The sequence below is a fragment of the Theobroma umbraticum genome, unplaced genomic scaffold, assembly GCF_002168275.2.
Source record: "Theobroma umbraticum cultivar Fairchild unplaced genomic scaffold, ASM216827v3 scaffold_4.1, whole genome shotgun sequence".
Lineage (NCBI taxonomy): Eukaryota > Viridiplantae > Streptophyta > Magnoliopsida > Malvales > Malvaceae > Theobroma > Theobroma umbraticum.
In genome coordinates, this window is record NW_018397258.1 from 6,340,273 (window position 1) to 6,352,488 (window position 12,216).

Below are 12,216 nucleotides of genomic sequence, written 5' to 3' on the forward strand. Positions count from 1 at the left end.
AAAAATTGACTAAAGAAAATACAAGATGAGTCCAAATTTATTCCGTCTCAAATGATAACGTAGTTTTTTTTTTTTTTTGTTATTTACCGAAAGAACAAAGAGAGAGAGAGTTGATAACTATCCTTTTTTTTTTTTTGCAGAGCCTTTTAAACTTTTAAGCTAAAAGGAAGTATTTATTTCTTTGTTTGGTTTGCTCTATTGTGGGTCCATGAGCACTTTTTTTTTAAATTTTTTTTTTTTTTGAGTCTGTTTATGCCGTGGTGATATGGAACTATAGATGGCTGGAATCTAGTACATATGTGAGAAGGACTAAAGGACCGACAACTTGTTGTTTGTACATATATTTGGTCCTCCCTTACCATTTAGTATGTAAGTATTAAGAATTAAAAAGGCTGGTCAAGGCTCAAACAACATTTCCAACTATTCTTTCGTTTTTGCATTTTAAAGAAATGTAATTGTAATATATCTATGAATGAACTCAATCAAACATTCATAGTTACTGGCGAATACCAGCATCAAAACTACCACTATATACTAGTTGGTGGCAGTCTTCCTCTTTCTCAGTTTCTCATGTACATGTGTTTGTTAATAGCAATTTGTTTTTGTCAGTATTTTCGTTTTGACAAGTGGCTATAGAGAATCTTGAGCGGCTACCAGCCAGCAATGGGCATGAGCAGCAGGCGTGTGCTTCAACAATCTCTCCCCACTAAATATTATGAGCAAGTCAGCAAGCAATTGCATCGGTTTTTAGGTTGCTTTCCAACTGTACGGCCGCTTAATCAAGTACATACATTTCTGTTGTGCTTGCTGCTGTTTGACTGTTCCTAGTGTCGTGAGAAGTTGATGTTTTCGATAAAATTGTTCTACTCTCTCAAGTCTCAACAATGAACTTAACAGCAGCATGTCTTGCCGAAAGAAAAAGAAAAGAAACTTACATTTACATGGGTCGTTTCTCCCAAAATTTGCATTACAGTTTACAATCCCAGTAACCAGTTTAAACAATTGCATCACTTGATTGTGTCTTGCAGTTCAAGTGGCAAGATAAAGGTGTCTTAGGCTGCTTTCTGATATATATCAGAAAGAAAAAAAATGGTATCTCAACTGATGGGACACCAAAAAGAAAAAAAAGGAAAAAATGCTTTCACATCATTAAATGGAAGGGGCCATGAAATTCCAAAGTGACTTCCATTAAGTAGCATATCTCCATTATTTTAACACTGAAATGTATCACTTCACTAGTTATTCCTGGGTCAGATACGATTTTACAGCATTAGGCCACAAGGCACTGAGCAATGTATTCTCTACGGGCAGCTTTAGTGACCAGAGCCTCAGAGCGGACATTGTATAGAAATTCTGCCACCATCTCCGTACTTGGACCAGCTACAAACTCTTCCCATGCCTCATCCGCTTCTTTGCCACGCCTGAGAAAAACTTCAGTGGCATCAAGCCTGTGTATCTTCCAATTCTTCTTATTCCTCAGCCGGTGGATCTTCTCCAGTTGGCGACAAGCCAATTTGCACGTATTCCTTTTGATTTCTTGTATTGCTTCTTGCAGCAGCTTAGCACGGCCTTGTTTGTCCAAAAGTGGTTCAGCTCTAAAGTAGCGATCAAATTCAGGAACTCCAATGGCTTTCCTAATCCCCCGTGTATAATTTGCGTTGGAATCGAAATACTTCCTCACCTCATCCACCATTCCATTTTCAACCATCTTATCTACTCGCTCTGATACATAATGATGGAGCACTGGCATTGCTACATCCACCCAAAGGAAACAACATTCATATTTTGATCGGAATCTATAGTCTTTGTCATCAACTAAGGCCTCAATGTATGAATTGGAGCCTCCAGCTATAACTGGAAGCTGGCTGCGGGACAAAATTGAATCCATGGCATGTGTAGCCATGTCAACAAAATTTGTTGCTGTAAAATCTGTATTGGGATTTATTACACCTAGCAAATGGTGTGGAATTCCGCACCGCTCGTCCTCGGTGATTTTGTTGGTGGCTATGTCAAGTCCCTCGTGTGCTTGTATTTTATCTGAGTTGATAACTTCTGCTGGAAATCGGGTTGCAAGGTCAATGGAGAGTCTTGACTTGCCGGTTCCTGTTGCTCCCAGTAGGATCACAACCTTCTCTTTTTGTCGCCTAGGACTAAAGAAGTCCACCAAATTCAGCATCCCAGAAGCTCTGTCCGGTAAAACCACTGTTTGTTTGCACATAGACAGGGAAATTCTCATCATGATTTACCTATCAGGAAACAGCAACATTTTAAGTAAAAAGTTAAAAACTCTCATTTCAATTATATTGTACCTCGGCTTCGGAATACCGTGAACAATAAATGAACATGCAAACACTTGTCCTTTTGGAAACCTTACCTTTTTAAGTCTGTGCAGCACCTGAGGAAGGTTCCAGTATGACAGTCCAAAGAATGATCGTACAAGGCCTTAGAAAATACCAATGAAGATTTTCTTGGGAGCGGAAAATTCTGTGCGCGTGCAGCAAATAAAGAGTGTGAAGGAAGTAGCAAAGACAATTATGATTCTCTTCTAAGCTCAAACCAACTCCACGAGTCATAACAAGCTGGAGCAAACTACCAATTTATAGGCAATGCCAAAGGGGTCAACTTGCAGTCTCCCTTTCTAATCTATCTCTCTAGTCAAAGAAAAAGTGGGTTTATTGGTATTCCTTCTCAAAGTTCAATTGCTTTGGTTATAGTCTAGCTCTTTAAATTTTTAAGCTCTGTCGTATTTATATTAAGATTGGACCCTCCGATAACGTGGAAAGTCACACTGTGCCCAAAAGCACTCAAAAAATGGTTCTCTTTTGGTGATTTGATATTTCTATATATGGTTATACTACTACCAAATTGTAGAAGAAAATGGTTTTTAAGTAGGATTTTCGTCCCGAATTTTTGTCCTGCATCACAATATATGGTCATAATCTTAAGTGCCTAGCTTTCCACGCCTGCCATTGAAGAAGATGGGATTAAAAAACTCTGACCCAGAATTTAAATATGTGCAGATTACATTCCTGATCATGCTTTGCACTTTAGATTTTAGCTTTTAAACTTTGGTAATAAGTCGTTGAGATTTTCCTGGAATAAATACAAAGAGGAAGAAAAGCCTGAAAATACATATGTATGACTTTTTACACCTTGTTCCCTCCCAGCATAGTTAGCAAGTAACAAAGTCATTAGCAATAACGCAACAATCAAATGGCAGATGTGTACTTCAACTTTAAAGTTGACCATGATCTGCAGCAAACTTTAACAGATTCTTACAGTGACAAGGGAATGTTATCCTGGTTGTAGCTGTACTCTACTGCAGATGGCGCTTTCCTTTGGCTAAACATACGATTCCTCCTCCAAGTGGTATACATGGCCGCGGATTTGGCATCAAACCGTGGAAGAAGTCACCTCACTTTCTTTCCGAGTGTCACGATCATGCCGTTTAGAAGAAAAACAATTGAGTTTAGTTTGTAAACTCTTTCCGATGAGCTAGCCGATTGATGAATGTGCGAGACGCATCAAATTTTTTGACAAATTAAACTTATTCAAGTAAATACGAATCATGTGGTTACTTTCTCAAAAAAACCACAATTAAAAATGTAGCCGCCCACATATTGATCGTTTTTTCTGAGCCGGTAAAAAAGTCAAAAGAGTTGCAGAATAAGGGTTTGGATTCCAAAATGGAAAGTGTTACTTAAAATATAATGACAAAGTATTACTTAAAATAAAGTATTTTTTTTATCAAATGATATTTTTATGACAGCATTATAATAAAAAAATTTTAATAAATTAAATTTATTTTTTTAAAAAATATTCTCACATGACGGGGCAACTAATGTGAATATATCATTCCGTCAAAACAGAATGACATGGATATATTATTACCTTTTAGCCATTAAATGATATAAATAATAATACTTATAAATATTGATGATCAAAATTATATTTTTTTTAAATTAAGTGTTCAATATAAAATATTTTAAAAGCATCAATTGACCAAAAAGATAATTTACTCAAACATCATTTGATTATTAATTCAAAAAAATTCACGATCATGGTTTGACCTATAAAAAAAAATGATTCGCATGAATCTATTTTCTTTGTTTTTTCTAAATTAAAATTAAGAGAAAAAAACAGCACCGAAAGATTGATATCTAACAATTAAAAAGCTTTTTCTTCCTAGATCTGTTGAAAGTAAAATAATTACTTGAAATATATATATATATATATATATGTATATTTACATGTATACATTTGGTTCGAAATCCTTTTAGAACGGCATAGATGTGAAAGTATGAAAGTCTTTTACTTGATTCGGAAGATTAATGTATATAATATTTGGGATATCAATAATTAAATTTGCGCAAAAAAGTCTTCTCTCCGTACCTGTTGGGCAAAATCCGGTGATGGATCGCCCTCACCTAATTTAAAGATTTGATCATCAGTCGACATTGTTCCCGTAAACTGCAGAATCCGTTTGAATCCCTCTTACAGTCACACGTGTTGATTTTTAGTCTTGACGTGTGTTTATCTTCTATTCCAGCTGGAGAACGACCCAACAGATAGTCGTCTCCTGGTCCAGTTTCAGGTAGCTGTCCCGTCCGACTGAACCTCAAACTTACTGTTAGTGTAATCTCATCCTGTGCCCCATTGGTGTGTTCATAAGAAGTCTGCTTTTCAGTGGGGTTGGGTTTAGATGTAATCCACATACTATACGAAAGTGTGTCAAACAACTACGACTACAATTTTTATTACTTATTTTGTTAATTGACTTTAGGTACTATTTATTTATTTTTGTAAATAATTGAAAAAAAAAAGAAAATGATAGGAAAGAAGTGTTGTAAACTCAAAGTTATGGCATATTTGGTTCGTTGAATAAAATAAAATAGATATTTTGTGAGAATAGAATAAACAGAGACGGTTCAATAAATTTAAAAGAATAAAATAAAATATTTAAATAGAATCTTTTTTATTAAAATTAAAAAAACTATTAAAACTTCTTTAATACTTTTAGGTTCTTCCATTCTAGTTTTCACAACAACAAGAATTCTTGTTAATACTTTTTTTCAATGTTCTTCATCTCTTTTTGTTTGTTCTTGAACACTGTTATTAATTGTTTTTGTTGCAAAGTGGGCTTACCTTTTTAGATAAATATTTCACTTTTTTTCTGATCGAATAAGCTTGCTTTACAAATCCTCCTTCGTGTACATAATAATGAGAATTTTTTCACTCTTGTTGTGATGGAACGACTACTAAAGTCCTCCACAAGTAATTACACGTTCAAAAACCCTTTGACCTTTGATGGTGCCTCAAGAATGAAGAGAAAGAAAAAAAAAAGAGTTTTTTTTTTCTGGTTTTTCTAACTTACAGAAGAACTCACGTTCATTCTTTTTCTGTGTGTTGAAATTAGTACGTTTATGTACTATTTATAGGCGTATTAGGAATATAGAGATAGATATTATGTTTAAATTTAAACAAATTAAATTTAAATATAATGGATAGATAATTTAAATTTAAACAAATTAAATTTAAATTTATATCCTATCTCAAACATTGAATTAAGTTATATCAAAATAATATCTACTATTAATAAATTAAATATTATTTAATTATCCACAAATAATTAATAAAGTTACTTGCTACGTGGATGCACCACATTTAAATGCAACAGTTTTATTTTTCAACAATATCATTTCTAAATGAATCCAAGAACTTATATTAGTAATATGCTTATTACTCATTTTATGACTCTTACGCTTAGCACTAAGGTTTCGTCAATCTCTAGTGCTAACATTAGCTAGTTTACTTGTACTAGGTGCCAAATTAAACAATTTGCAACAAAAACAAAATACTCTATCTAAGTCTTTTGAATAAACTAGTAATCTTTTTTCATGCATCTTCTCATTTGTCAACTTTTGAATATAGTATGTAGAAGAAAAAAATCTTAAAAATCCATCTTTAGGAAAATTTAAATCATTAACTTTAATTGGACCTTTTTCTACTAATAAATCTCTTAAATTGTATCAATATTTGTCCATCGACTTGGATTATAAATAGTTTTAAGAATGCAATCATTTAAATTAATAAGTTGATCACCTTCATCATGATTTCTATAATCATTTTGAATCTCTTCATTAACTTCTTGTTCTAGTATTTCATCATCATCTAACTCTTTAAGATTATTAACTTATTCGTTTAAGGAACATTCATTAATAATTTCTGATTCATTATTTTTATTACTTGTAAAAAATTTATCGAGTGCCCCTTTTTAAGATTGAATTAAACTTTCACTTCTTTTTCTTTTAAAGCTTTGAATAACTAGATTCATATTTTTGATTTGACATATTTAAATATTTATTATGAGAAAAAAAGAATTCAAAAGTAGATATTATACATTGAAAAAAAATTGGTTTTATATATAGGAAAAAATATCTATTGAAAATAATTAAATATGTTGATTGGAAATAAGAGTAATGAGTGAAAAAAAAATAGCTGTTGGATATGGTTAAATACATATGATTGTTAGTTGATTGGAAGTAAGAGAATCTAGTTGAGAACTAATATCATTTTAGAAATTAGGAAGTGATAGAAAATTAAAATTTATTACGTACATAATTAAAGAAGTGAAGAATAAGTAATTTTATTAATTATTTTTTACTTTTATATTTTTTAATTTTTATATATTTTTTATATAATTAATTATATTATAATTATTATAAACTTAAAAGGCCTTTCTAAATTTGAGGCCTCTCCAAATTGGGGGCCTAAAGCCCTTGCTAAGGTGATTCACCCAAAAATCGACCTTGAGAATAAGGTAGGAATAGAAAAGAATTGTTATTATGTAGTTTGATTTGAAATAATATATGAATTATTATTATGATTTATTGTAATGTTCGGTTGGTAAATAGTATTTTAGAATAATAAAGGTATAGTTGATAAAAAGATAAAAATATTTTTTATTATAATATATAATTATTTATTTTTATTTTTTTAATTATTAATAATTTATAATTGATTTAAAGCATTAATGATTAATATTTTATTTAAAATTTAATCATTAATATTTTAAAATACTAATATTTTATTTATAATTAAAATATTATTATGATTAAAATATTAATTTTTATAATATATATTTAACTTAAACATTTTATTATAATAAGATTTTTTTTATAAAAGAAACCCTTTATATAATTTAGTAAAATTTATACCAAAAGGCAAAAATAAGCAAACTTTTCTTTTTTAATCATTTAATTTTTTTCATTAAAATTGTAACATTTTAAAGTTTTAAAAATTTATTATTAAAATATTAGTATAATTTTCTCTTTTTCTCTATTTGTATTTTTCATTTTTCAATTTATATTTTTATTAAAAATTTAATTTATTAATAATTTAATAAGTTAAACATTAATATTTTTAAAATGTTAATATTTTATTTATAATTTAAGCATTATTATAATTAAAATATTAAAATATTGATAATTTCAAAATTTTTAAATAAATTTTTAACTTTTTTTCCTTTTCCTTTCTTTTTCTTTGTTGGCCGACCATTGGAAACGTAGCTGATATAATGAAATGTCAATCTGGCGCACCTTGTAATTGGTACTTCTTGTGTCTAGATCAAGCCGTGGATCCTGAATTCTACAACTCCTCGATCAAATTTTGCCAGAGAGCATTAGATTGACACTTTTAGCCATATCTGACCTTGGAATCACCATTGCTGCTACCGTCCACCATCGCTTGCGGTGGTAAGTGGAGGTTAGAGAGAGAAAGAGAGAGGCAAGAATGTGAGAAAGAGAGAAAGAAAAATGAAAAATGAGAAGAAAAAAAAGTTATTTATATGTGTAGGGTTGATATTTTTACATTTATAAAGAATATTTTGGTATTTTCAATTTTTAAAGCTATTCCCCCACCCATGGAATAACAAATACTATAAGGGGTTGGGTTTAGTTAAGCATGACTTTTGGCTTATTTTGAGGAATAGTTAGTATTAAAAAATAGCCATTCCTTGAGGCTATTGCTAATCAAATGAGGGGAAAAGAAAAATTGGGAATAGAGGAGGAATAGCTTAATTATTCCTCATACCAAATATGCTATTAGTAGTATAAGGGCATTTTAAAAGCCAAATTTATTATGCAATTCCCATGAGTTAGAAATCTTAAAAAAAAAATCTAAAGCTTGAAGAAAGAATAGAATTTCATACCATTTGATATTTTTTATTGTGAGAAAAGTAATTAAGATAATCAATGCAAATTAGTGAAATGCAGTCAATTCTTTGAAAGATGTCCCAAGGACATAATATAAAAATTCTTACTCTTTCATTTATTCCCAAACTCCTAATTATGCCAATTGTAAATAGTAAAATAATTTTAAAAATGATCAAAAATCTCACTCAATAAAATTCACAAGAACACAAGAAATTTACGTAAATAAGGTTTTTTATGATTTACATTTATGGGGACACCAAAGAAATATTCACTAAGAAAAACCAAGAGAATACAAGATTAGTTTTAAACTCACAACCCTTATTCCACTTATACGCAAATCTGTCATTCTTTGGCTTAATGATATTCTTAAAGTCCATGTGACCTTTTTATAGATCAAGTACAAAGTGTTATCCTAATCTAATTATATTATGATATCCTAGTCTAGCTATAATTAAAGAATAGTCTAACTAGAATTCAAAACTATACAGAGTAATTAAATACTCTTAATATAGAGTAATCAACAAGTTTAATTGACCAAACTTTATTGAGAGTCTTTAATTTAATTATAGTGATGGAGACCAATTCACCAAGTAACAAGCAATGTTGGTAGTTTCTATCTAGAATATTTTGGGTAGATCAATATTATAAAGCATGCATCTTGCTCTCTCCAAAAGTGTTCAATTCATCTACTATGCAGCAATATTTTGTTGTGGTGTTTGAAAAATGGTATGATATCTAATGATTTTTTCAATCTTGCAGAATAGATCAAACTCACATTTGCTTCCAAACTATTGTGTGTTCAGAGTTGCTTGCTTTTTTTCCTAATTTGCTTCTGGATTAATGCCTTCCATTGTAGAAAGGTGGTAAACATTTTACTCTCCTTCATAAAATACGTCCACACATTCCTTCAAAACTCATCAATGAAGATCAACATGTACAATGATCGTCATTTTGATGCCATCGGAGAAGGATTTCGCAAATCTTAATGAATGTAGTCTACTTTATTTTTGGTTCGATGAGTTGTAGAGCTAAATTTCACTCAACACTGTTGCCATAGATGCAATACTCATAAAAATCTAGCTTCCCAATCTATTAACTACATGATAAACCACACTTACTCAGTTTTGTTATTCCTATCTTACTTATATGACCCAATCTCATATGTCATAAATGTTTGACATTGTCATCAAGATCATTGGATAGGACTATAGAAATAGTTTCAATAACGATTCTTCTCAATAGATGATAAAAGCCCCAAAACAATTTGCCTTTCATGATAATTAAGGCACCTCTAGACAACTTTAAGACACCATTCTGGTCACTAAATTTGCTACCCATCTTATCTAACAAATGTAAGGATATTGGGTTCTATTTTACGTCAGAGACATGTTTCACCTTAAGTGACCATACCATATCATCAAACATTTTGAACCAGATAGTGCCAATCCCAATAATTAGGAGAGAGTAGTCATATCTAATTATACATTGCTCTTATCAACAAATTGATAGATTGTAAACCAATCACACTTGGGACATATGTGAAATCAGCAACCCGAATCCATGACCCATATATTAGTTAGGTTATTGTTGGTAACCGTAAAAACACTATCAATTTCTTAAAAAGTATTTAATTTGTCTTTTACCATGTTTTCAACATTTTTAAGCTCTTTGATCTTTTCATCACCCTTGAATTTGTTGTAATCTTGAAGGTAATGTCCTTTCTTACCATAATTCCAATAAGTCTTCCTATCTTTTTTGTCTAGACTCTTTTCTTTGCTTCTCCCTTAATTCATAATCAAGTTTACTGCTTGATTTTCATTTTGGTACCATCTTCTTCTTTTTCAATTTTTTGGAGTTTAGAAACGCCCTAACATCCTCAAAAGTGAAGGTGTTTCAACCATATAGCATAGTGTCTACAAATTTTTTATACGATGTAGGTAAATAGGTTTGGTCTTTATCATCAATTTTAACGTTAATATTCTTTAAATTAAGAAATTTATCAATATAAGTATTAGCAAATATACCTTTACGCATTTTAAGAGTATACTATAGTTGCTTTACATAAAACCAATTCATTAGAGACTTGATCATATAAATGCTTTCGAGTTTAAGCCTCATTATAATAATAGATTTTTCATTTGTGACTTTTCTTAGCACATCATGAGATAGAGCTAGTAGAATAGCATTATGGGCTTTCTTTATAAGAACATTATTTGCTTTCTTTTATATCATTTTTTACACCATTATATAGATTCAAGAGAAGATGATCTCTCCCTTTTAATGCCTTCAATAATTCTTGTTGTACTAATAATGCACACATCTTAACATGTCATAGACTAAATCGTTTATTCTATTAAACTTTTCAATTTTGTACTTGGTGAATGAAGCTATCATCTTGAGATTCAGATTAACCTAAGACTTTGATTCTCTAATACCAATTTATTGTGAACATAGTGGAATAATCTCAAAAAGTCACTTAAGATCTTACACAATCAATATAATAAAAAAAGAAAAAAATCAAATACACTTACAAAAACATAAGAAATTTATGTGGTTTGATTTTCTGATGACCTACTTCAACGACATAGCGGCAAAGAAAGATTCAGTAAGAAAAATCAAGAGTTTACAAGTTCAGTTTCAAACTCACAAGCAAGATCTTAGGCAATCAATATAATAAAAAAAGAAAAAAAATCAAACACACTCACAAGAATATAAGAAATTTATATGGTTCGATTTTCTGATGACTTACGTCCACGACATTGCAGTTAAGAAATATTCACTAAGAAAAATCAAGAGTTTACAAGTTCAATTTCAAACTCATAACTCTTGTCCGACTTACACCTAAATTTTTCCTTCTAGATCTAGGTGCTCACTAAACTTTATCGTGATTTAATGATATTCTTTAAGCCCATATGACTTTTTTATAGGACCAAGTACAATTGTCTTATCTTAGTCTATTTAGGATTTAGTATCCTAAATTTAGCTAAAATTAAAAAAGAATCTGAACAAGTTCTTAGTCTAACTAGAATTAAAATTTACTAATCTAGCTGGAATTCAAGACTATCACAATAATATCCATCTTAATTAGTGACCTTTTTACGTCTAGCTTAGTGGTTAGCTCTTCACCAATAGCTACTTTGTTTGATAAGTTGTTGAGATTTCGCATTTCAAGCCAGAAGTGGCATATGTATTTTTGTTGGATCATCATCATGATCAAATTTACTATTGAATGCTCAAAAAAGGTGATATTTTTAAGGTAAACTTTCGGATAATGTTAATTATAATTGAATTGTGATATTCAGGTACATATCATGATTAGTGGCTAATGATAGAGTTTCAGAAACTCTATTATTTAAGTGATAGAAACGGAGTCTGTCCAAAACTAAAGTTGGAGACGTTAGAGCACTAGGCTTTGGAGTTTCTGGAAGCACTAAATTTAGTGCAACTTGGAACCCTACAGCTCCTAAGCCACCAACTCTAACGCAACAAAAAAGGCGGCCCAGAGTGGTCAACTAGCTAGCTTATCCAAGCACCAGCCCCACTGATCCCAATGCTCTAGTTTTTGGTGCTTCAAAATGTTCAATGTTATTTCCATTTGTTTTTCACGAAGAGTTACTTTTAATGAGTCAAAAAGATTGAGCTCAAAACTGTAGGAAGACATGCTGGATCCATCTCGAGGGGCAAGCAAAGCATGAGGAGGGGAAAAAAAAAATGAAATGACGTAAAAAAGGAAAGATAATCTCTAAATTACCAAGGATTTGAGAGTTTCGTATGAGATAAACTTTCATGCAAGTGCTATCTTGTCAGCTTATCAAGCTCGTGCAGTTAGCCTGTTGCTTTGCGTTATCATTAATCAATCAACATGACTAAATGGAAATTTTAATTCACGTCTTCTCTTCCCATCCTTGGTTGTATCCAATGCGATAAGATCATGCCGACGGAGTTATGGAAATCCGGACTCTAGAAAAGCACCAAAAAGGTAACGATTCAATCATTGAGTTGG

General features: G+C 31.0%; 1 protein-coding gene across 1 annotated transcript; it reads right to left on the minus strand.

Annotated features, from left to right (window-relative positions):
- Nucleotides 1-1,122: 1,122 nt before the first annotated feature.
- Nucleotides 1,123-2,422, minus strand: IPT3 (isopentenyltransferase 3). Its single transcript, XM_021425278.2, is given in 3 exon segments — nt 1,123-1,292; nt 1,295-2,246; nt 2,375-2,422. Coding segments are annotated over 2 exon segments (975 nt in total). The 5' UTR covers nt 2,240-2,246; nt 2,375-2,422; the 3' UTR covers nt 1,123-1,262.
- Nucleotides 2,423-12,216: the final 9,794 nt, after the last annotated feature.